Below are 26,255 nucleotides of genomic sequence, written 5' to 3'. Positions count from 1 at the left end.
GTACACCTTTTTCTGCACTAAGAAAAAGACATGCTAATTTGCTCAGCGGAAACTTAATGTCTGACTCCTGTCAAGATGTAAAGTTCTGGCATTTAAAATGTAGATTTTCAAACAATATAATTTCCCGACATCTATCCAATGTCTCTGCAAACATACAGTTTACACACAAGCAAAGCATGCACAATCCAAATAGCTTAAAAAAAACCGACCTACCTCCATGGCAAGTGCAGCAGTTTGTTGGTCGTAGTGATTGAGTAGATTGGGCATAAAGGTGGTGTTGTAAGGCAGATCCTGGCACATTCTCAGTCTGATGGGCTCACAGCTAAACTCACTGTGGCTCTCGAACTCCATATGAATGGAGAGAACAGGAGTAACCAGGGAGAAGAGCAGTAAAGGGAAACAGACAGGAACTCCTCTGCTGTACATTATTGTGGTTTTTGATAACCAGTCTTTTTTACATCCTCTTCCAACAGGTGTATGCATCTTGATGTTGGACATTTCTCCAGTGGCTCAGACAGATGATTTTATCACCACCCAAACAACCACTAGACATGCAGAATTTGTTTTGAAAGCTTCTTTACATTACAAGCAATAGAGTCCATTTAAGTGTAAGTGGTGGAGTGCACATGAGATTAAGTCCAAATTAATTATTTAGCCAATCAACGGAGCTGTGTTTTGTGCTGGATTTAAAATTCACCATCCATTGTAGATTTTCCTATTTTTTTGGCAGTGTTGGGGTATTGCTCCCTCATCTGGCAATCCCCTGGTCAAGGACAGATTCCCCTTGTTCCATCCTCAGACTGAAAGCACATCCCTGAGCTAATAGTTCCACCATCAGCGTCTGCTGGAGGCCTCCTCTGGGTTGCTTTTCATCTCTTTCTCCCACTACATTTGCATCTTATCTTTCCATTGTCATTGGTATTTAAAAAAAAAGAAGAAAAGTGAAGTCAAGGAAACAAGATGTTATTCTCCTCCAAATTATTCCATTGATTTTGCTTCAAGACAACAGTATCCTGTCTGTCACATTCAACTGCCATACTAGAGTGGATCCATCAAGCAGGTCCTGCAGGTTTAAACACAAAGAAGAAGCACTGTTGGTCAAACAAGCAGGGTCAGTGGGCTTGCTTTGAGTAGAGTTGTACTGTATATGTGGTATCGTCTTTGCTCAGCCACACCCTTGCATGTCGAGATGTGAAAATATCTTAATTAATGTGTATGATAAATAAAAGACAACAGACACTGTGATACTTTAAATAACAGCATTTGAATAGCAAAAGGGCAAGCAGTGTTATATCAGTTTCAAACAGCACTGTGTCACTGGGGTCATACGCAGTTCATGTTGAGGACTTTACCTGCAACATGTTCAATACGCTTTTACGCGCAGCTTATTGTGAAGGTTACACCTGTGAACGATGAGACACTCCCCCAATCTCGTGTTTGTGAGATGTTGGCCGGGCAACAGTAACGCTACCCTGCGATGTTTCACACTCTGTCTCTCTGTGTCTTTATGGTTAACCAACACAGTAAACTTTATAAACAAGCTTGAATAGTACGCCATTGAAATATACGAGCACATTTTTGCGTCTGTTGAGTTTTAATTTTCACATGCGTCAAATTGCTCGCAGTCGACGAGCTATCTTGCCTTCGCGTCGGTGTCTTTTCTCACCCTGTCGGGATTCTTTTTCTCATAACAACCTGCTAACCATACATTATCCCTTAAACGTCCAAATACAGAGCAGAAGCACTGCCACTGTCCGGTAAACTGTACAGGTCACATCCCTATTACAGCGCGCCCTCATTGAAGAAGGAAATGACTCGTTTTGGACACCACAGACCCCTTAACAGGGAGGTATCCTCGCTCTACTGAAGCAACAATCACACACGGTGACAACCCGGATCACACCGAGAGAGCGTATCAATCTCTGAAGCTGTGAGCGTTTGTCACCGCAGTGTCTTCAACCCTACAGCGCGCAGGGAGCGCACACGATCCCTTCTTATCATTCAGAGCCTAAGCCTCCCTTTCTTACTGCAAATGTTGTTAGAGATTAATTCAATTGTTCATATTTATTAGCCTTACAATCATAGATGCCTTACCTTGTGAGTATAACGAGCGGCTCGGGTGCTCCTCGGCTCCGTGTACTGCAGCACTTCGTTGTTCCACTGTTTGCAGCTGGTTGCCTGCAGCGTGCAGCCCACTCATCGTGACCGCGGATACGTCGTGACCGCGCAGACATGACTTAATTGCCTCTCAACCACACATTACATGATGTTCAAAGCTTTACAGTGTGGTTCTTTATTAAATCACAAATATACGTTTGATGGGTTTATGTTTGAATGTGCCCTAAAAGAACCAGTGTAGCAAACAGATTGTTTTATATTGTGCGCTATTAACCAGAGTTAGTATGCTTTAAATAACAATCAATTATTATAATCTTGTTTTGATAAATGGACGAAACCAAGATAAAGACATTACAAAAACGGTGTTTGTGTCCTTGATTGGTGTGGGGCCAATGAGTAATTTCTCCTTAACTAATTCAGAAGAGTTTCTGTCTTTTTTGTTAAATATTTAGTATCAACTATAACATGACATGCAACTTTTGTTGGTTTATTTTTTTTAAGGGCATTACTTAATCTAAACACTGTTTGAAGGACAACAGTTTTTTTGTGTACCCAAGACTCAAATGACTAAGAGCCACCAGGGATTCAGCATCATTCTTAAGGTCATATGAAGGCTATTGAGGGGTCAAATGATATCCAACCTCAGATCCCTAGTTCTATAGAAGTGTCAGATGCACCAATCAGGATGGAAAGGGTGGAAAAAATAGCTACCACTACAGAGAAGACAGAGTTACAATTCAATATCACCAAGGGCAACCCACCATGTCAATGAAAAGACAGGAAACTATCTCAAATGTATCATTGTTTAAAACTTTAATAAAAATCATACATCAAATGTAGATACTGGTACAAAACCACAAGCTAAAAATAAAGTGTACAGTATGCCCACATTATTAAATTTAAAAAACAGGCAGTCTAAGTCACAAAATACACAACATTAAGATCAGTTAGGTATTTTCCTGATAGGCTGGATCATCAATGTCTAAGTCATGTGGGGTTGTGCTGCTCAAGCAGAAGCTTTATTTTACCCTTGTTTGGAAACAAGAATGCAACCATATAAAATGCATGCATTAAAAAATGCTTTTTAGACTATTATATATTCAGATCATCTCATTTCAAAATGACTCTGTGGACATGTTTTGAAAATGTATTTAGAAATGTGTATACTGTTTCTAATTGCCACATTTTATCTTTCTCTATTACCTTTCATTTCAATCATAGAGCAGAGAAAGGGGGTTTAAAATAGTTGAAGGCATGCGTTAATTGTATGTTTTTAAAGGATTTCTTTTCAAGGCATTAACAAGCTACGAATAATGAAGTACTTATCCCAAACCAGTACATTTAGATAGCCAGGTATTGACAAAAAAAACCCCTGTGATGGAATTACAGATGGACTTCATCATACTTAGAACTTATCTGTGAGATATCTTTTTCTGAACAGGAAACAATGTCCACAAGGGTACTGACTGAAAGGGCCACACAGACATGTTGTGATTGTATCAGTCAACACTGCGTCAATATTTATCCCTTACAGCCTCGGGATTAGGACTGCGTGCTATGATTCCGTTCCACACAATTGAGCACAGCTCTAGATTAACCGTTTCATGGCTGATCTGGTCTTCTCTGTCGTTGAGTCGTGGGGGGTTCTGTGCCAGCTGAGGCAGCTGGCCCACATACTGGTTTAACCTCTTAAAGTGACCCCACTTGACATTCAACCACAGTATACAGTACATACACTAATGCTCCCAGTCCACACACAGCTATGCTGCAGTCCAGATTATGTCAAATTCTGCGGGTTAAAGCATCATTCCTACAACATTCTTTTGAAATCCCCTGCATCTGTGAGACCTACTGTGACTCTTGGTTGGCACAGAGATTTAAATGTGTTATTCCTGTTTCTACTCCCATAATTTTAGAGTTACATGAGTATTACTATGGAGGGAAAGCAACAACAAAACTGTAAATCTTATTTTCATGAAAAAACAAGCATGATAAAGAAAGATGTAGTCAGAGGAAAAAATCCACAGAACAAAAGTAAATAAACTGTTGTAACCTTAGGGCTGTGTTCAAACAGTCAATAATTTGACTGCAAATCAAGTAGAGGAAAAAATTGCATTACTAAACTCAGTAATCTTACAATCCTCAATTGCAATGCAAATTGTCTTCAAAAAGTCCTTCAAATTAACTTAAAGCCAAATACTACATATTTAACAAAATTAAACAAAAAACCATGATTTGGCATTCTCTGGCAAGTATACACAGAATTTGTCTATCTTAAAGTTTAAACTAAAAATAGTTTGTTAAATGCATCTGAGATGCAGAGGAGTGGTTTAGAATAAAAACAAACAGTAAAATATTTTTCTAAAAAAGAGAGTTCATGCTTGCTAAAATATACTTTGAATCATACTTTTACAATATATCAAAATATACTTCATAAACAGATGAGACTTCATTTATACCTCATTGGAGCTCCAACATGAGCACACATGCACACTGAATCCAAATGTCTGCACTTAAGGATCACCACATTTGAAAGCACCTACTGAAATGTATGTTTGTGAGCTCTTTGATGTTTACCTCTGAAGCATTGAAAAAGTAAAGATGCACGGAAATCCAACAAACTGTTGTCATCTCTCCGCTTCAGACATTCAAAAAGTGTTTGGTTAATAAAGGAAAGCAAAGAGAGCCATTTGGTGTCCCATCTGTGACTCAGGGTATGCTGCATTGTGAAACCACAAAGCTAAAAACCTTTCCCTAGAAGTGATTTAACATTTCCACAGTGAGACTCACCTAGCTATCTGTTGGGCAAAATGTAGTATCAATAAGCAGCAATGCCTTTTTGGAATTAGTTGAGCTTGTCTGCACAGAGTAGAGCCCTTCCTTTTTGCTCCGTTAAGCATCAGGGGTCGAGCTCCGTCCAATCAGGCGCCGGCTATGGGGGGCGCACACAGCCTCTCCCTCCAACTAGAAGAGACACAAAACGATCAGTCAGTGTACAGTAGTTTGTACCTTATGTTATTTTACTCAAACAAAAAGTGTAAGACAGACCAACTGGGAGTAGATAAGTGTGGGTAAATCTATGTTTTAAAGTGTGAGTTTGATTTTTAGATAGACTCACAGCACAGCTACACCCTTCTAAGATACCCACCCGCCCCACACACACAAAGACACACACACCTGCTCTTTGATGTAGCTCTTCCTGCAGGGCTCCACCCCTCTGAGAGCCAATCCTACCATGAAGCACCAGACAGACAGCCCAACCTCAAATGCTGCTAACGCAGCACAGGGGATCCACAAAGCCAGGGTGGTGTCCTGAGAGACGGGTAGAAAATGTGTGAAATTAAGTATCACCCTGACTTTCTCCTGTAATGCTTTTATTAGTTATGCCTCAACAAAGAGCAAGCTGGAGAATACAAAGAGAATACAACAAATTGATGCAGTTTTTTTGGTGTACAGAAGAGGGTTTGAGAAGAAATGTTAGACTCACATATATTCGTGTTGTATCAAATGGGCATCGGGCACTGACAGGTGACCGAGCGTTGATGGGCACCTCTGTCTCATTGCATCCCTTCATCAAACCCTGCCCATCCTGTGCAACAGTGATACTTATAGCCAAGAGGAGCCCAGTGCAACATGCTGCTGAGAGCAGGGCATTCAGAATGGAGGCCACTAGAAGTCCTATTTGCTGGAGACACAGAGAGAATATCATATAAAGGCAGGAGGTGAGGTTGCTATTGAGAAGATACAGAATGAGTGATTTAATAGATCAGAATGTACAAAAGAAATTAAATCAATCATTACCAGTTTTATCACATGGAGGTTCCTCGACATCACAATAGCAATAATCCCAGTGGCGATGCTCTGTCAGATCCAAATTACATTTTTTTTACTCCAGCATTGATTGACCACAAAGTAAAGTTTATTCAATTATGTCCACAAGTAGTAATCCTGGCCCAAAACACGTGAAACTGCTTTTTTCACCAAGTTTTAAGGATAATAAGACTTCAGACACAAAGAAAGAAATTATCATCTAACTCAGACAGTATAATAAATCATCTATACAAATCCAATAAAATATATTCTATATCTTGTCTTCCCTGTAATACCTTATGTAAGTACATGATATGAGGTACATTTCAAAACACTTTGGCATTTAAACCATCCTCTCATTAACAGCTGTCAGTTTATCTGATAATCATCAGGTCATGAATCCTGCCCTTGAGCAACTAAAGACTGGTTTGAAAAACCAGCTCTCTTAATGTAGGCAAGTTCAGTCTTGATTGCTGTGAGAAAAAAACACAACACTTTACAGAGCAAACAGTAAAAATCACTGCTGCCATTTTTTACAGTAGGCCAATGTGTCTTTTGATTAAAACATAAAGCACAAAGGGAAATCAATATGGCTATTAACTTCTTATAAATATACCCCCTTGCTTCTAACACTAAGCCTCTCTGCAAACTGCTGAATTTGACATTAGAACAAAGGAAGTGTGTTTTAACTCACTAGTAAGCCAGAGGTAACAGAGATGATATTGGCCGCAGTGTATTCAGTGGTGATGTGCTGGTTTGGTTTTGATATGTGCCGGAGGATGCTCCCATGGACAATAGCACTAAGGATGAAGTTTATGTGACCGACCATGATGAGAGTTAACCCCTTTTTCATCAGACTCCCAGGCCCCTTTTCCTTATCTGGATAACAAAAATGTGAGATATACAGATTACTTCAAATGAACAATTGAGACATTACTTCAATGAAAGCTTGTCAAAGGCTGGTTAGAAGATAAACACATTCAGAGTCCCAGATTGAACATATCAACCACACTAATCATTCAGTCTGTTACAGAATATAGATTTTCAAGGTGGATATGAAAGACAGTATTCAGATTCTTAAAAATCCTAAATCAATTCATCAGTAGGCAGTATTTTTTAAAAACATAGATTGATATGTTTTTATACTATCAAAAAAGATGATTCAAATGTGTATTTTATTTTTACAGTTGGAAAATACATCAGGCTACCTTAAACACAATTTGGGGTTCCTCTGATTCCATTGAATCTCAAGTATGAACAGACTAAATTAATTCACAATTCATTTAAGAGCAAATGCATTTTTGTGCACACAGATTTTAGTTAAGTTAATGTTAGTGTTGTAGTAACTTATTACACCACTTCATGTTGTTTTTAACTTTTTTGATTTGATATAATGTTAAATACAAATCCAAAAATCTGATCATAAAAGTGTAAAAATACAAAAGTATCTCCACTGACAATGGATCAAACAATCATAAAGAAAACACTCACAAGGGGGAGGAGGAAGTAAAAGGCTTATCTGGCGGTGCCCCTCCCTTACCATATCAAATCTTTTTTTTTAAACTAAAATTTCTATCAACGCCAACCATTAACATAAATATTAGAAACAACATGAAAACACAAGCAAGAAAACAAAACATATATGTTAGCACACTTTTTAAATGTATTTATCGAGGTCCTCCTTTTTATATTGTCCACTAAATATTGTTTGTGCCTGCAATTGAAATTATTAATATAATTGCACATTTTATTGCCAGATCAAGGTCATTCCACAGGATTACCACAGTACTGAGACGCACATCTTTAAGAGTTGTATGCCCAGTAGGTTATTTTAAATGGAATTTCCCTTCCTCTCTCCACCAGTGAACATGTTTTAATGATACTAGATAATACATAATTTAACACCTTTTACACATAACTTGGGCAATTTTAAATGTAACTAAGTCCATAAAACTAAAACATACTGTATATGACATCAAAATAAAAAAATGTTGTGTTTTAGATATCCAGCATGATTTATTATCCTTACAGCTCTTTTTTGCACTGTGCATACCTTTCGTATGTAGCCCATTTGAGTATTCTCCCAAACTTCAACGCAGTAGGAGAGATGCGGTTTAATATGAGCGCAGTATAAAGTAATGCTATTTGATTTAGAATATATCTAGTTTTACTTAGTATTCCAATGCTTCTCGCAACCTTTGACCACAGAAACTTTGTGTGGTTTCCAGCAGAGCTTGTGGTCAATTATAACACCCAGAAACTTGCTTTCATATTCTCATTCAATTTTCATATCAAAACTATTTATAGAGTCCCCAAAGACATTTAATTTCAGAAAATTAGACAATATACGTACATTATTTGTATCTAAAAGAAACAATTTAGGTCTCAAGACTGACCTCTGTGGAACACCAGGTGATGTTGGACTTGTTGTGTCCCATCTGAACAAATTGATCCCCGTTACTATTATACCCTATAAGAGCAACCCCTCTGACAACACACCTATCCATCTTTTTAAGTAATATGTCATGATAAGTAGTGCTGATTAAAGCAATTGTTTAGGTCAATTAATATTCCCATTGTGTATTTTGTCTCTCTGTACATGTAGTTATTTCCTCAAATAACTCCGCAAGTATCATTGAAGTATAGCTGATCTAAAACCACAGTACATTAGAATGTTCATTTTTTTCGATGAAATTGTCTACAAAATATACAAATGTGAAAATATGAAGTATTATTTTTCATAAGCATATGATTTGAATAAATAATCAATAACAACTATATTTTACTGAAACAGTTTAATAGTTTGATGTGGTATGGAGGGACAAAGGCATTAGTAGGATAGAAAGTTTGCTTTCAGAGTCGTGGGTAGGGAGCTCGTTTACCGAATGAGTCAGAAATCGGAGGGTGCAGTGAGGGTGTGGAGATGCTTTAAAATCATACAGATTATTAAATTTGCCCGTCTCGCGTTATTCTGTGTAGGCCTACTTAATAAAATCTCATCTAACAAGAGTAAACACAAGTCAAACTGGCCCACGCAATGCAAGGTTTAATAATGAAACTGTTTCAGCCCACCTGCAGCAGGCCGATGGCCTGTAACCTTGCATCGGGCACAACAGCGTGAACCTTCTTTACGCGGTTGTTTGTCAGTAACATGGAGCAGAATCACTTACCAAAAGTGCACATCTCTCTGCCGACCCTCACGTTTATCTTCCAATAAATCAATGTCCGTAACTTTCGAGCTGCTGCTGCACAACACCAGAAGAAACTCCAGAGTCCCTTTGTCCACTTCCTGTCTGACGTCAGGAAATCACCTGTGAGTTACCTGCGGCCTGCTGGACGCTGAGGGGCGCAGCAGTCCCTCCATAGTTCTCCAAGCATCTCTGGTACATTATTCTCTCTCTCTCTCTCTCACTCTCTCACTCACTCACTCACTCACTCACTCACTCACTCACTCACTCACTCACTCACTCACTCACTCACTCACTCACTCACTCACACACACACACACACACACACACACACACACACACACACACACACACACACACACACACACACACACACACACACACACACACACAGAACCGAGAAACAGTCTTACACACTAAAGGGAACTGCATTATAAAAAAAACAGTCTTTCCTTTACTCACGATTAAAACATCAAGGAGAAGCATTTCACACATTTATTTGAAAGAATTGTCGCACTTTGCAGGCTGTGTCAAGACACCAGTTTGAATAAAGACACGATTACTGACATTTGCAACATGTACAAAATATGACAATATTCAACCAAGCTCACATCCTTGAATGCCATGCTAAAGCTGCCCACCCATTAGGATTATTTAATAACCAGTTTAACCACCATAAATACCTGGTGCCAGAGAGATAGAGAATAAAGCTCCAGTGATGGAATATACAACCTTGGTATTTCACAAATAGACATTCAAAGAGAGGCCAATAACATAAACAATACAACATAAATGAATACTATATTTAAGAAAAAGAGCAGACTTAAGTAGAATAGTGGCCTTTGTGTACGATACCAATTTCAAAATAGTTGTTCTGCAGTGCTAAATGTAAAAAAACGAATGTGATGGTTTGTGAATCATTTAAACCCTATTTAATTGAAAACAGTGCAAAAACAACATATCAAATGTTGAAACCTTAACATTTTGTTTTATGAAAATTATATGCTCAATTTTGGATGACAGTAGGACGTTTCAAAACAGTTGTCCCATATTTGCCTGATGAAGGCTTTCAACAGATTGTATTTATGGTTTCATGATATGCCAAATGTTTACAATATAGGTGACAAGTTGGGACTGCAGGGAGGCCAGTATAGCACCTGCACTCTTCTACTAAAGAGCCATACTGCTGTAATACGCACAGAATGTGGTTTGGCATTGTCTTACTGAAATATGAGAGATCTTCCCTGGAAAAGGCATTGTATGGATGGCAGCATTTCTTGCTTCAAATCCTGTATTGTTCAGTATTAATGGTGCCTTCTCAGATGTATGAACTTATGCAATGGGTATGTACGCATCTTCATGGTGCTGACTTTTGAACTGTGCGCTGATAACAAGCAGAATGGTCTCTCTTTTTTAGAGCTGAGCGTATGATTTCCAAAAAGAGCACCAAATTTTGATTTTTCGGATTACAGGACAGTTTCCATCTTTAGAAGGCTCAGGCCCAGAGAAGTCCACAGTGTTTCTGGATCATGATTATATACGATTTCCCATTTGCATGGTACAGTTTTAACTTGAATTTGAGGGCTCAGCAAGTTGATGTTTTCATAGAGAATGGCTCTTAGAAGTGATTTTGAGCCCATGCAGATATCCACTGCAGAGCCATGTCTGTTTTCAATGCAGCACTGCCTGAGGGTCTGAACATCACAGCCATCCAATATTAGTTTTCAGCCATGCCCTTTTGTAAAGAGATTTCTCCAGATTATCTTAATCCTTGAATGTATAGTAGATGATACAATCCCCCATTTTTTTCCCCAAGTTTGAAATAATTATGAAATTGCTGAACTATTTTCTATGGCAGTGGGTCACAAAAGGGGAAACCTCATCCGAACTTTACTTCTGTGGGACTCAGCATCTCTAGAATGCCCTTTTTATACGCAGTAATGTTACTAACTGGTAGCAACCTGTTGGCATCAAAAATGTGCACATATTTTCATAAAACACTGAAATGTCTTTGTACTAGTTTCTATTAAATAAAGGGTTCAAATGATTTGCCAGCCATCAAAACCTATTTATTATCAACATTTTAAACAGCGCCCAAACTATTTCTGAACTGGGGTTGTATAAAGCTGGAGTGACCATAGTAATTTAACAACCAGAGGGAAGCTCTGACTTTGAGGGACTGTATTAATAAGACATTTCCCAAGTTCACTGTAAAAACAATAACATTTTAGAAAGTGTATTGCATCCAGTTGTGCCTCATGTTTTTTTTTCTCTGTACATACAGTGTGTGACATTTTGTTTCATTCTTACTGCTTGTTTAAGGCCATGAATTTGATGAGCTTCTATACACAGAAGTACCAGTATAAAGAAACAAAGAGTTCAGAGCCAAGATGTCACAAAAAAAGCCACAGGCAACTCCTTGATCTGAATACAAGTCTAAACAAGACTTGTATGACTTGAAATTCTGTATTCAGGTACAGAAGACTCTGCACTCTGGGAATGAGAATATCAACCCACCAGATTCCAGTTTTATCAAATATTGATTAAATGAAAGCAACAGAAAAAGAAACAAGATAATTTGTACATTGGCTCAGACTCTCAAAAAGTTGGTCTCTGTCTGAAATGATGGTTAACAAAAAGGACATAAGTCAAGTAATAACGCATAACATACAATATCTGTAACATAGATAAAACATTTACCAGGATAGGTCCTCTCTTTACAGTATATGGCAGCCGAGTTCAGTACACAAGTCTCACATGACAAAAGGTCAAAGCATGTGTGAACCCAACAAGCAGCAAATAGTAAGACAATGACTACAAAAATAAAACAAACTGTGGAAGAGGACTTTGTAGCATGTGCGTATAGGCCCATCAAAGGCAAAGAGAGGAGTAAAATATAAAAACAAACGCACACTAACGGATTTTCAGTAACACTGATTTCACAGTACCTCAAAGTAACCAGATACCTTTCTTTCAGAAACAACTGGCGTGATGCCCCCTGAAAATCTGAAAGGCACTAGTGAACATACATTCTGTGAAAGCTTCTTAAAATTATTACACATGGTATTTGTCTATTATATTATATTATTTAAAGTCAATTCAGAAAGTAACCATCCAGTTCATGAATTGGTGAGTCATCACAAAAATGACAGAGCTGGGAATGATCTAACATTTGAGGCAAAATAAAATATAAAATAAAGCCATATGATTGGGAGAAGCACACAATGTTAGGATCCAAAAGAATGGCTTTGTTTTTTTTCTTTTTTGGAAAAATTTCTTTGGTCAGAAATTGATCCCTTCATCTTCAGAGAATCTGTAGATTTGCTGGTGATAAGTAGGTGTAGACCCCCGCAATTAAAACCTAGGATCAAACCATGGTGTAACCACATGTAAGTGAAATGAACAACTGATGAATGTTTTAAGACACAAAAAGACCATAATAACACCACACTAAAATACAATTGTGCCCTTAAGAAAGAGTAGGTTTTGACAAAGCTGCAAGCAATCCTGTCGGTACCGCTGTGGTCAAGTGTCTTTTGCAGCATCAACAAGGTCAGTTCTACTTAACAGCCCACTTAAGTCGTGCCTACTCACTGAGAAGAATACGATACATTATAAATGTATGGTTTGTGCACTTTAAGAAAGCTCTAATTGCTGATGCAGAGAAAAAACAAACACCCTTTAAGTCACATTACCTCCTAAGGCTTAGAAGAAAAAAATAAAAATAAAAACAATGAATACAGTTACTACAGTAACTAACATGTAACAGGGTCGAAAGAGTGTACTTATGAGGAGACAGTAACATGGCCGAGGGAGCTGTTGTTATTGAAGAGCTTGGCTGAATGATTCTTCCAGTAGAGAAGCTACTTTGTTTTGGTCCACCTGTGATAGAAAAACAAACCTTGTAAATTATCTTTAAAGCATTAATTGTATCAATGGAATCCATTAAACAGGATGAGTCATAAAGACAAATGCCTACATACAGCCTTACTCCCACGAAGTGAACATACATAATTTAAGTGGGATGATGAGTGTGCACAGAAATACAAATGTAGCAGAAAATCTGCATAATTCTCTCAGAGGGTGCAGCGTGTTTGTTTTGAAGAATATACAGTAGAGTCTGTGGTCATCTCACCTTTTAAATCAACTGAATTTTTCACAGCTGGGTACAGAAATAGAATATTCACATGGAGTATCACCCACACACATTTGAATGTGCTTCTTCACACTAACACACTCGTTAATCTTGAAACACCCACCTCACTGATTAATCCGTGCTCCACCAGCTCTCCAGCCAACTCTTGAACAGTCTCATCTGAAACACACATCAGCAAAGTTAGTAACAGTGACTCACAGACTTATAACCTCACCTTTACATCAACTCTACCAGTTGCTCAACATCTTTTCTTTCAGTTATGCAAACACTATAAAACCAACGCACACCAGCAGCTGAATAAAGGGCACGCTTTCGTTAATCCTAATCCAACCATTAACACTTAAAAAAACAACACCAACAATTAGCTTCTGTTGCTGCTGGCTACATCCCTAAACAAATTCTATTTTCTTGTAATGTCTTTGTCTTGTATAGAAAAGTATATTAAGACTTAAGGTCTGGTCACAGCAGGAGGTTGAATGAGTCTGGTTCTGCTCAAGGATTCTGCCTGTCTTGATGAGTGCTTGCTCATCGGTTGGTGGAATAATATTGGGTCTTTGTGAATGATATGACAAAGAGCACAGAATCAATCTGCTATATTTGTAAAGTGTCAGCATGTGAGATAACTTCGCTTTGTGAATAATAGGTGATTGATTGATTTTATTGATTCAAATTGTGAATAGTCTGAAATAAAAATGAAATTATCTTTCAACCAGTATGATCCTCATCAGGGCTTAGCTTTAAAAGCATTCCACTGTGGCTGTGTTGTTAAAGGCGTAGAGTCCCTGTAAGATGTTTTTAGAGGTTTTTTAGAGATGTCTTTTGACATTTTCCAAGATATTTAAAAATATATAAATAAATCTGCAAAGACAGGAGGCACGGGAACTTTAACGATTGAATGGACTTCACCACAGCCTGCTTGCTTTTCCTCAGTTTTAGTGCCCAATCCTTTTTTTCTGGGCTGACCTGTTTAGATTTTTTCCCAAAATTCAACTGAACCATGGTTTGCCCTTAAAATAAAATTTTCCATTTCTTTACCATGTAACCTAAGAACGGCTGGTACATTTCAGATACTACCTCTCTAATACTCTACAGTTCCAGATACTGCGGCTACAGATTGATCACAGAACGATTGTGTCAATAATAAATACAAAATACTCCAAAACTTTTGTAATCTGACCATCTCATGAAACTACTGAGATACGCCTGCATTAACACCTTTAGATCTCTGTTTTTGGGGATGTGTTATTCTTTAAGTTCCCGACCAGAGAGTTGAGACATTCTTTGTGTCTATTGAACAGAGGAGATGTCACGGTCTACTGATTTTTAATAACCCTGCAGTACATTTACAAGTGAATCGGGGATGTTAGTGGGCCAAGACAAACAAGTAGAAAATAGGGATTATCCATCAACTATAGGAAACCAAAACACCAACAGCTCAAAGCTATAAAAGAAGACACTTCTATTATTGTTTGCATCTTGTGGTCTCAAATGTAATCACTTAAAAAGGAACTTTGTCCTATTGCTAAGTCTCAATTGTGACTTTGCACTCTAGCGGTTTGATAAGAAACACCTAACAGAAAATCTGATGTCATCAACAGGAACTGCTTACAAGTGGGACAGGGCGTGTCTGAGGCCAATAGTGTGCATGGATGGAAAGCTGCAGTATATTGTATGCGAGAAGTATTAGTGAGGAGCCATATAACGAAATAAACAGTGGAGTGAGAGCAGAAGATATAAAGCCATGTAGATGAGTGTGTGAGTGTGAGAGACAGGGAGATGAAAGCCTGTGAAGACGAGGCTGGTCTCTGACACAGGAGGTGACAGCTGTCAGCTGCAGCCTTTCACAGGCCAGGCCAGGCCAGGCATTCCCCACACGCTTGCAACATTGTACATGCCTATCATACCTGTGAGTGAATGTACACATTGGATCATACTGAGCACATTAGTCTGACCATAATAAAAGTTGGATCGTTCTCTTTTTCCTACTTTTCCTCCCTTTGCTCTAGCCTAACTCAGCATTTAGCTAAAAAAACGACAGGTCAGTAGAAAAATCTGAACTTGCATATAAAAAATTGTTGATGTTTACTGAGAAAATATTTCCAAAGGCTAAATGCTTAAGTGTTTGTTTAATAAGCATCTACAGCCCTTTTAAAAGCAACCCCAGAATGCAATCCAAATTTTTTTGTCCAAAATAGAGGGGAAAGGTTTCATTACACACACGCGACAGCCAGTCTCCCTGCCTAAAATAGTCCTGCATACTGTATATTGTGACGCCATCGAAGATTGGAATCTCACTCTCACTTTCTTCAGTGCACACACATGGAGAGCTACTGTGAAATAAGACTCAGCATGTGGTAAAATTTGAGAGCACAGCAATCACTACTGACATAAATGTATCATTCATCGTCAACTTGAGTCAAGTGTAATTCAAGCAGTCACTTTAAACCCCTGCTGTAAATCAAAACTGTTAAAGATGGACTAAATGACAGCACATAAGAAAAATCTTTCAACTCTCGTTGAAGGTCGCTTTCATGTGGTTAGTAAACAAATTACACATAAACACTCATTCTCAAACACTTGGCATTCCTTAATCAAAATAGTCAGACAAATACTGTACGCTTTCTGGCACTGATTTTTTAAACACATGCTTCTATGGGGAGATATCTAAGACACACACATCTGAAAGCGGTGCCTCTAATCCTCTTATCTTCCTCTAATTTCACCCATACAGTGCATGCCTTCAAGAATATCATATTGTTGTCTAATTGTAACACCCACTGTGATTTAGACTCGTTGGAAATGTCAAAGGTTGTCGCTGCTTATCTACACATACTCTTCCCTTTTCCTGATTGTTTTGGTCCAATAGGGCTCCCAAATCCAACATCCCAACTCCCCTTTGAGGAAATGAAACTTGAAATGAACTCTGACCACATTTAACACATGATCAGTGAAAGAGTTTGTGGAAACTTGATGTATGTATGTTCACTGTATCACAATGAGTGTATCTGAAAGCTCAGAGATGTGAGAGTAATTGTCGAGTGTGATATAGGATGTGGTCTTACGAGGTAACATGTCACAGCTTAGATGTCTGTTCAGCTTGTCCTCCAGTTTCAGCAGTAACGTTAGCTAGAAGGATAGACATAGATATATATAAGATAAAACAGTTCTTTTTTAAAGTCTGTATAGCAGAGAAATAAAAAAATGACAACAATATCATGTAGTGTATTTAACAATGTAAATTAGTCAAACCAGAAATTATCAAATTATGAACGTTTTTGGAGACTTACATGAAACTTTGCTCCCTCCTCCACAGATTCAACACTACACTGCATATGAACGACCTGCAGAAAAAGAATGGAAATCTAAATACACATAGTTCTATATGAATGTAAGTGCATGTCTGGAGCAGCGCTTTACTCCATCAATTAATTAGTATGTATCTTGATTTAGAGACAGACAACTAGTAATCAGAATGAATCATTTTGAGATGCCATTATTGTGATCATATCTTTATTTTATAACATGCAGGTTAATGTGTTGTACGCACCCGCCTTGTTTCAAGCTCAGCAGGTTCAGGTGTGGGAGATTCAACCAAAGGGACGACAACAGGAGATTTAACAGTCTCTGGTTGAGGCTGCTGCGGACAGGGCAGCCCAAATGCCGTCATGGGATAAATACCATTTCTGATCATTGTAAGAGGAGACACACAAAGAAATGGAGAGGTAGAGAAAACATGTTGTTAACAGAGAGCACACAGGAAGAGAGACAAGATGGAAAAAAAGATAGGAGCTATTTAATTTAATACAAAACTGAAAATGAATCGAAGGTAGTAGTGAAGTAAGAGATATAAAGTGGGATGTGAAGCAGAGAAAGTGATTATGGACTGGCTACACAGCAGAACAGCAAGACAGCTGTGGGACAAATTCCAGGATTCATGTTTAAAGACACTGTTATGCCATAATAAAGATATAGTTTTCAAAGTGATGGGAGACAAACAATAATCACATGGTCCAATACTGCCCCCACATGGCTGGATAGTGTTTAACGTGTGGGTCTAAAACAACTGTTCTCCTTCTTACCTCACATCTTCCAGGAATTTATCAAGCTCTAAGGCAGGGAACTGCGAAAGCCTGCAGAACAAGAGGAATACATTTTAGTCTACAGTCTTTTCACCACAACATATTAAATAACTCTGTGAATCCTCCAATATCCAAATACTCAATGATTTTGAGTTTATTAAAAACGTCTAGAGAAACACATGATGTAAGACATTACCAAACAGTACTATCAGGGTCTATTAGATACACACATTTTATTTATTTCCCCCCCCTTTTGCACTGTTCCTAACACTTTAGTATTAAAGAAAGCTAAAAGTGTTACTTTTATAAATCCTTATTACAAAAGCATTTTTTGTCAGTTGTTGAAATATTGTTGTGTCTGAAAGTCAGCTGTTGTCTGCGATATATGCCAATTGGCTCTAAACAGTGGAAACCGGCTTACTTGAGCTGAACATCCTCTTTGGTCTCAGCAATGACCAGGTTTGGATCCAGATTCTTTGTTATCTCCTCCAGGGCATTCTCAGGAATCATGTCTACAAAATCATAAACCATAAAAGAGTGATTTGGTGTCACAGCTGTTGGAATAAATTAAGTTATGATCATTTTAGTTTTTATTTTAATACAGAAGAGGTTTTTTTTAGATGAATAAAAGTTAATACAATCCAACTTGTGTATAAACTTGTGTTTTATGTGTCAGATGGCCCAGTGCTTCAGTGTGCTTTGTGTTGAAATAACAATGGTTTTGGTATGAACCTGCATGCATTGTTATACAACAATCACCAACCAATCAGTCACCATCACATCTCATTCCTGTAAACTATTACACAGCATTTTCAGCAAATAAACCAATATTCAAAGCTGCTTTAACGGATCTTTCTGGTCACGTGGAGCGAGAGTCAACATCCTAAACAACACTGATGCAAACATGTTATCTGTTTTATAGACTTCTTGGGGCTAATGTGTTGGCTACCTAAACCTTATCTCAACATCCAGCAAATACAGGAAAAGGTTAGCATTGATTTGGACCTTTTAATCAGCCTTGGCATTGCACATCATTTGTTAACCCTCCTGTAAACTGAGTTTTGGTTTCCACCAGGCCCTAAGATAAATATCTGTCTTATTAGGTTACAGGATGTTCATAAAAGCTAGTCAGCCAACACAACCAGCTAGAGGGTTTTAATCATAGTTCAAAACATTAATTTTGTAAGTCTTATTTTTTTTCTTCTGTAACTTTATGTCTGCAGAAACAAGTCCAAAGAGAGAGTTTATAAAAGCTGTGAATGAAGCCATCATGATATCACTGATTGGCTTTTGAACTATTCTTTTAAGCCTCAAAATGGTCTCTATGGCAATCTTGGTTTTCTGGACAATAATTGGACACGAAAGGTATGTTACACATTGCTCTGGCCTCAATTATTGTTGGGAGATTGCTGTATTTGTGGCTTGTCAATAGCAAGTAACGGTACCCTAAAACATAACCAACTTCATCATGTTTTACATTTCATGGAAATATATTTTACTAGATGATCAAAGAGCTGTATTTAAGATGACTTGAAACCAGGGATCCCAACCATAAGCTCATTAGGCAGTTATTTACTGATGAAATAAATCAACTGAGAGGTAGGCTCATTCTTATAACTATTAACAAACAAAATATCGCCCCCCTCTGGCCATTTGGCAGAATGCAGGTTTAACAATCAATTAGAATGGCCTGAATTTTTCAGCCAGGAGTCTACATTCACATCTTCTTCATTCTCTACAGTCCAAACAAATGCAACTGTCAACTCTGCATCCATGTCTCTGCTTTTTTGCATTCTTTGGTCAAATACTCACGTTGATGGCTGACAATACAATGAGCAGCCAGCAGTTTTAGCAGTGGCACTTCAAACAGAGCCTGATTAAACAGCATCTCTCTGGCTGTCGGCCTTGTACTGGGATCACACTCGAGGCACTTTTGGATTAACTCCTACAAAAACAAAACAAACATCATGTCTAACACTTCTGCTGAGGCAACTTGTAGAACAATCAAGGTTTTCAGGTGCAAGATAGGGATAATGTATCTTCTCTTCTCACCCTCTGCAGTGGGTCCTCCAATAACTGGATGGCATTACTGATGGCCTCCTGAGACATGTAGGAGGACTCTCCATTCCCCTGAATCTCCAAGAGTGCCATCTGAAGCACACAAACAGTCACATTGACACACGGCATTTAGAAAAGGCACAGACTATTCAACTGTTTATCATGAGTCCCATCTCACCTCTAAGGCACACATGCCAAATGAGTAGATGTCTACAGCTGTGGTGACATCATCATCAGCTGTAATTAAAAAAAAAGTGCAATCATTATTTCAGATCACAATCATAATATTAGACTCTATCAAGGTCTGAACTGGATACATGTTTAGTCTGATATTATAAGTCTTTTAAAAAAAGCCAACACAATTAAGGGTTAGTGTATCAGCCAAAGTATTTTTTCATGTTAACCGAACTGGAGCATTGAGGATTTTTTTCTGCATTACATCAAATTTGGCATTAAATGCTTGGCAAGAACATTTAAAAGTGTTACAATGACGCTGCAATGTTGTGTTAAATACATAAATAAATACATGTACTTTTACATGCTATAACTCTTTTTTTTTTGTCAATGCATGGAATAATCTAGTGATAAACCACATATATTTCATGAATAAAAATAGGGGAGTGCTAGAAACAGGAATAACGTATACTGTCTGGTTTATACTGGAGGTCAGGACAGAAGTGACAAAAAAACCCATGCCGGTTGTGTTTACCTCCATATTCTGGTGCATAAAAGTGCAAATTCTTTTGCTCCTCATGACATGTCTTCACATGACTGTTGATGGTGTCTGGAGCAACTGCAGATGAGAGAGAGAGGATAAATTATGAATGATAGATATAAGCAGAATGAAAACTAGTCAGAGAAGCCAGTAAGAAGCAAGAGACATGGGGAAAAATAGGAGGTAATATTTACTTTACACAGTGTAAACTACAGTCTGTGATAGTGGGTATAGGGTTGTGTTTGGCAGATACGGATTAGCACTTTAGTCCTTGTAGAGCAGTTTACATACAACAGTGATTTTCTTAAACATTATACTTATGCAATAAGTTGGTTATGTTGATGCCAAAGGAAGGTATATTGCCACCATTTTTGTCATGCGGAGTCTTGATTCTTTGTAGGTTCCTCTGAGTTGCTGCCGTAGACATCCTCCTGCTATGGACGTTCAAGACTCCAGCTGATACGGATGTGCAGGAGCCAAGTGGCAACAGCTACTACTACTACCACTCTCATCACTATCATCGCTCTCTCTCTCTGCCTGCTATGTTTGTAAAAGCGTCTAGAGATAACGTTTGTTGTGATATGGTGCTATACAAATAAAGATTGATTGATTGATATATCCTTCAGTAAAAGTGTCAGATAACACTATCTTCAAAACTTTGGACTGAGCAACCACAGAAAAATACTGTATACTATATGAAATTTCCATTCTTCAAATCCTTCACTCAATATTATTCTTGATTAGTTCAAGCCCAATTGCCCTCTCTTGCATGAACCCCCTGTAGATCTGTACCTGATCCGATCTTGATGAGCCCATTGTGTTGGATGAAAATGGTGTCACAGGTCAGGTTGCCGTGGATGATGGGAGGGTCACATGAATGGAGATAACTGCAGTACAGAAAAAAGAACAAATACAAACAAAAGGGGGAAGTCAGGTTTTGTATTATCTAGGGGCATTTAAGTGAACTGCATTGTAACATGTGTAAAAAAGGGAAACTGACCTGAGAGCAGACAGGATCTGTGTGCACCATCTCTTCCAGGCCTGCAGCATCACACACATCAGAGTGCTCATTAGCCTTTCACTAATATGAAGCTATAGCTTTCATAACGTGGAATAACTTTAAGGTGCATCTTCAAATATTGGTCTTCTTTTGCCAAAACTCAACCAAGTTATTTACCTTGTCACCTTTCACATCATATGATGGTCATGTGCAGCTTACAGGCTTTCACTATTAAAATAAACTTTAAACCTTGATAACGTATATTCAGGTTTTACCTTTTCATTCATGGTTTTGTGATTCTTCTTTGTCTTCTTAAGAAACTGCTTCAAACTTCCTGATGACATGTACTCAGTAATGAAAATCACCTAAGGGACAGGAAGAAATTAAAGGAATGTTAAAAACAATAGATAGTTCTTTTTTCATTTTTAAGAATGAAGGAAAGATAAAGGATTCAATAACAAGGAAGTGTCTCCAGTTTTTACGGACAGGTCAGTCCGGGTTTTGCTGGGTCAGAGACTCACCCTGGCCCGGTTCTCCTTTGTGTCAGCCCAGTACTTGTGAAACTTGACAATATTTGCGTGTTCCAAATGGATCAGATTATCAAACACGGCCTTCACTTTCTCCTAGACACGCAACGAAAATGAAACATAGAAAGTATACAAATATGTTAGAACATTCATAAACGAAAAAGCTTTTTTACAGACTCTTCTGGATGGTAGTGGAGAGTTATATTCCTGCAAGTACTACACATGTAAACAAACTCTAAAGAATTTTTATTTTGTTACAGGTAGGTGTATAGCTGTCCCCTCTGATCCTTTTCTGTGACCAAAAAGGGTAATAAAGTTTAGTCTAAGTGAGTAAGTAAAGAAATGAAATATAAAAGCTGTAATTTGGATGAAAATGAACTACTTTGCTATGTGTAGGGGTTGAATTCATTGCTCCTGTGTATTTGCTTCTCTTGTTTTTCATACAACTTCTGTCAGGAACCTGGGTTCATTTTCGACAGTACTTTTAGATTTGACAAACACATCAGCTCTGTCGTGAAGACTAGCTATTTCCAGTTGAGACTTCTGGGCAAAGTAAAAGCCTATCTCCCTCCTCATGAGTTTGAGAAGGTCTGTTTATCACTTCTCGCCTGGATTATTGTCTCTTCGTCGCCTACAGTAGGTTCAAAATGCAGCTGCTCGACGACGACGAGAACACATCACGCCTGTTCTGGCTCCTCTTCACTGGCTTCCTGTCAGTTTCAGGATCCATTTCAAGATTGTGATGTTGGTTTTTAAAAGTCATGGGTTGGCACCACCATACCTGAGTGAGTGTTTGCACCTGCATGTTCCAGCCATGTTTTTAGATGTGCCAAGATCCAGGCTTAAAACAAGAGGTGACAGAGCTTTTGCTGTGGCTGCAACCATGCTGTTGAACAGTCTACCTCCAGATGTTAAAAATGCAAAGACCAATTGAGTCTTAAATCTTTGCTTAAAACACACCTCTTTGCATTGGCTTTTAATCCCTGCTGAGCGAGACATCCTGTGATTTTATTTTGCTTTTATTTATTGTGGCTTTTTCGTTTCATCTATTGCATTTTTAATATCTATTCTTTGTAACTAATATTTGTTTTTATTGATTGTGTTTTTAAGCTTGTACAGTACTTTGGTCAACTGCAGGTGTTTCAAAATGGGAAATATAAATAAAGTTTGACTTTTGACTTCATACATCTATAGGATCTAAAATAGATTATGAATTACCATCAATGACATATTGCTGAATTCTTAAACTCGTGAACTTTAAATATGTCCAAACATGCTCTGTTAAAGTTTCATGATGATGATGAGAGGCAGTAAAGGGTTTTTGTTTCAGGCATTGCTAGTCACTGTACTTTTCACATGACACGACATGAGCTGCTTCTTCCTCTACAAGATAAGTTCTTTGCTTGCGATAAAGTAGAATAAGTTTTAACAAATTGATCTGTAGAAGTTATTCTGTATGAGCATGAACTGTTGTGGAATATTAGATCTGTAGATAAAAAGAAAGCAGTGTTCTTTTCCCTCTATTAAATTTTGAGTTGAAGTCATCGCTGTGCCTTAGATAATTTCACAGTAAAATATGATTTGCTTACTTCTATATCTAATTAACTTTACAATAAGATCCCCAGGGAGGGCTACATGACAGCAGACTATCTGGATCTTTCCTTCACTGTGCCTCACCTCCAGCAGTTGGAAGTTCTTCCTTTCTGAGATCATGACTTCATTCCAGACTACCTCCACACCTTCCTCAGTGTCCATGGCCAAGTATGCAGCATCTATGCCTGGGACATTACGCTGATTCACCTGCAGTAGTAAGGAAACGAATGTGATTCATGAGATACTTCATTAAAAAATTATAGTTATACAAAACACAGCAGTTATTAAAAGAAAAAACAGACAAACTGGAATATCTCTTTGCAGCTTCTCTTAAAAACCTGCAAAAATAGTCCAACAGAAGTCATAAATAAATTGAACAGTTAAAGAAAAGATGAATATCACTTAATTCATAAACAGCAGGACATTTTCTAGTACACAATATTACTGCATGCAAAAACTTTGTCAAACTTGTGAGTCACGGGTGACTTTAAGTTTTTACAAACAGAGCAGTTTGTTGATGACTTTTCCATTTAAGAAAGGGTTCAAACCAGGCATGTCCAATGGCCAATAGCAGCCCAAGGTCCAATTATTTATGGCCCCAAGCTTCCATCTTAAAACGTGTTACTTAAAGCACAGAAATTAATCACATTCTGAATCATCTGCACTGGGAATTCTGCAAGACGGCAATAAAGAAGAAACACAAGAACTCTTAAAGTTGACAGGTTTTCTAATGAATATTTTTATCACGATGTGAAAATGTTCTTGATGAACACTAAAAGTTCAGAATACACAAAAGAGGACACAAGACAAGATCAAAATAATGAAATTGTGCAGAAAAGGCAAAATTTGGTGCATAAAAATTGTTCAAAAAGAATTACTTTGTTCTAAAAATGTTGTCTGCTAGTCAGAAAAATCTTAAGAACAACATGAAAAAGAAGTGTGATGACAAGATCATGATCCTGCCATAGAAAAATAATGAGACAATATTTTTCCCACATTGCCCGACCCTAATGAAAAACATTTTCCTCCAGAAGAATATGAAGTTTGCCAATGTTTATGTGGCTTGTGAAGAACTGAGGACTACCTAGTTACTGATCTATTGAGGGAATAAAATGTTATTAAATAGAGTTCATATATAGTTTTACGATTCCTAAGTCTCAGTAGGAGCCACTGGCCCAGAGGTATTCTGACCACATCAAATGTGGCCCTCTTTCAAAAGGTTTGGACACCCCTGGTTTAAAGATAAGACAACTTCTTACCTCCTCTCTTCGTTTCTGCCAGCGGCCACAGGGACTCTCCTCCAGAATCTCTGACTCATCTTCACTCTCATCCTCATCCTCAGTTGCCATGGTGACAGGAGACTGTGTGGAGGCCACAGGCGTAGTAGACACAGATGCTACATCTTGTACCTGTTGAGGATGACTGGGTATGTGTTCTGCTGTGACCTCTGGTATGGTTGCCTCTGTGCCCGGGGCTCCTTTCACCGGTGATTCCGACATTGTGACACACTTAGTCTTCTACTTTCTCTCCTTGTCCAAGCTCCTGGTCCTTGCTTGGCTGCAATAATTGAGGGAAAACCTCTTTCTTGCCTTCTCCTCTCTTCGTGCTGGTCACAAATCCATTTTTTTCTTCTGGCCCGGCTTTCAACAGGGGAGAGCTTAAGAAGGAAGGCAAACAAATGAACCATGTAGACAGAGAAGGCTACTGTTACCTTTTGCAACTGCGTTACAGGTATCACGTTTAAGTCATAGTTTCCCTCCTCTGCTGGGTAATAACTCTGACGTGAACTTATCTCGTAAACTGGATGCTTGAACTGAGAAGCAAGGAAACATTACTGTTAAAAGACGCTTAAAGTTCAGTCATTTAACTCGGGATCATAGCTAGCCTAGCTCTAAAATGTTCCTGCTAAGCTCAGCATTAGCTAACAGAGGTGCCACCAGTTCCATGCCAAACTTTTCCCCGGCTAACAAGCTAATGTGAGGTAAATAAACAAACGGCTAGCATAAAGTAAAGTAGCAAAACAAAGAAGTCTTACCGTGGAAGAACAAACCACCACGTCAAAGACGTTTCTAGTTACATGTTGGTGAAAAGCAACTCAAAGAAACGCTTCATACTGAAAGTTGTTGTTCGTCAGTAAATATGTTGGGCTTCCAGTCCCTTTCTCTGAGCAGAAGTGGGAGGGGCGGGGCTGTGCTTCAGGAGCGTTTGTTTGCGCACAGAATACGCAGGCGGAGCGTTAAGGCCATAGACTGCAAAAAATGTTGACGCTGTTTAGGCCTTTAGGCAGATTATTCGTCGTACAAAATAAAAAGCTTTTACCCAACTTAATTTGGTACGGAAGATACGGAAGAGATCTTCCGTATCTTCCAACGGAAGAAGATAAGGGCCAGTGAAAAAAAAAAAAAAATTAAGGTCATTTTTATTTTGGAAATTATTATTGTGAGAAAAACGTCAGAATTATCACTATTTTCTCAGAAAAAATATAAGGTGAAAAATGTTTATTGTTATTATTATTATTCTGAGAAAAAAGTCAGAATTCTGACTTTAATCTTAGAATTTTGACTTTAATCTCAAAATTCTGACTTTTTTCTCAGAATTAATCTGACTTTAATCTCAAAATTCTGACCTTTTTCTCAGAATTATTCTGACTTTAATCTCAAAATTCTGACTTTTCTCAGAATTCTGACTTTTTTCTCAGAATAACACTATTAATAAAAAATGTTGACCTTAATTTTTTTTTATTTCTCTGGTGGCCCTCATCCTCTTCCTTAATTTGGAGACATGTTGAAAATGTGCAATCAAAAACTCCAGAGAGATCCTCCACATTTGCTGTCCTTTTAAGTTTGCATCTTATTTTGTAGAATCTACAATCAAGCGCACTTCTGACAAAGAGCAAGTAAAACACAAGATAGTTCACATCCCTAAAAGTTGATACGTGGTTTTACACTATTATGTCTGAAATAAGTGTAACGTAAAATCACTACACATCAATATTCAATTCGTGTCCACAT

At 38.0% G+C, this 26,255-nt stretch overlaps 3 protein-coding genes across 3 annotated transcripts in view; all 3 read right to left on the bottom strand.

Moving 5' to 3' along the window:
- LOC117810988 (frizzled-3-like) overlaps window positions 1-2,231 on the bottom strand; it is a 30,631-nt gene extending 28,400 nt beyond the window's left edge. The window contains exons 1-2 of the mRNA XM_034681012.1: window positions 2,095-2,231; window positions 214-1,063 (exon numbers count right to left, since the gene is read on the bottom strand). Of these exons, the coding sequence (XP_034536903.1) occupies window positions 214-498 (285 nt within the window). The 5' untranslated portion in view covers window positions 499-1,063; window positions 2,095-2,231. The remainder of the gene's footprint in view (window positions 1-213; window positions 1,064-2,094) is intronic.
- A 681-nt stretch (window positions 2,232-2,912) lies between these two features.
- LOC117810761 (keratinocyte-associated protein 3) lies at window positions 2,913-9,275 on the bottom strand. The gene is made up of 6 exons (XM_034680715.1): window positions 9,099-9,275; window positions 6,623-6,807; window positions 5,920-5,979; window positions 5,606-5,803; window positions 5,296-5,430; window positions 2,913-5,082 (listed from the first exon to the last, which is right to left on the bottom strand). The coding sequence occupies exons 1-6, from the start codon at window positions 9,109-9,111 to the stop codon at window positions 5,011-5,013; spliced, it is 663 nt and encodes a 220-aa protein (XP_034536606.1). The 5' UTR covers window positions 9,112-9,275; the 3' UTR covers window positions 2,913-5,010.
- Window positions 9,276-9,596: 321 nt separating this feature from the next.
- Window positions 9,597-25,446, bottom strand: LOC117810064 (nuclear receptor-binding protein-like). Its single transcript, XM_034679639.1, is given in 19 exon segments — window positions 9,597-12,952; window positions 12,954-12,998; window positions 13,376-13,431; window positions 16,335-16,398; window positions 16,560-16,613; window positions 16,820-16,955; window positions 17,352-17,402; window positions 17,773-17,863; window positions 19,164-19,296; window positions 19,404-19,502; window positions 19,588-19,646; window positions 20,119-20,202; window positions 20,917-21,011; window positions 21,125-21,165; window positions 21,400-21,489; window positions 21,646-21,747; window positions 23,329-23,451; window positions 24,504-24,901; window positions 25,280-25,446. Coding segments are annotated over 18 exon segments (1,614 nt in total). The 5' UTR covers window positions 24,744-24,901; window positions 25,280-25,446; the 3' UTR covers window positions 9,597-12,901.
- Between the last annotated feature and the right edge of the window lie 809 nt (window positions 25,447-26,255).

The sequence above is a fragment of the Notolabrus celidotus genome, chromosome 3 (genome assembly GCF_009762535.1).
Source record: "Notolabrus celidotus isolate fNotCel1 chromosome 3, fNotCel1.pri, whole genome shotgun sequence".
NCBI classification, from domain to species: Eukaryota; Metazoa; Chordata; class Actinopteri; order Labriformes; family Labridae; genus Notolabrus; species Notolabrus celidotus.
The sequence above is the reverse complement of the archived record's forward strand: the minus strand, read 5'-3'. Positions and strand labels throughout refer to the sequence as shown.

Excerpts from the sequence above, each read along its gene's own strand:
- LOC117810761 (XM_034680715.1), bottom strand. Across the intron at positions 5,980-6,622 it reads CTGTTACCTCTGGCTTACTA|AGCATCGCCACTGGGATTAT; the intron begins GTGAGTTAAAAC and ends TGGATCTGACAG. Across the intron at positions 5,804-5,919 it reads ACCTCCATGTGATAAAACTG|CAAATAGGACTTCTAGTGGC; the intron begins GTAATGATTGAT and ends CTGTGTCTCCAG.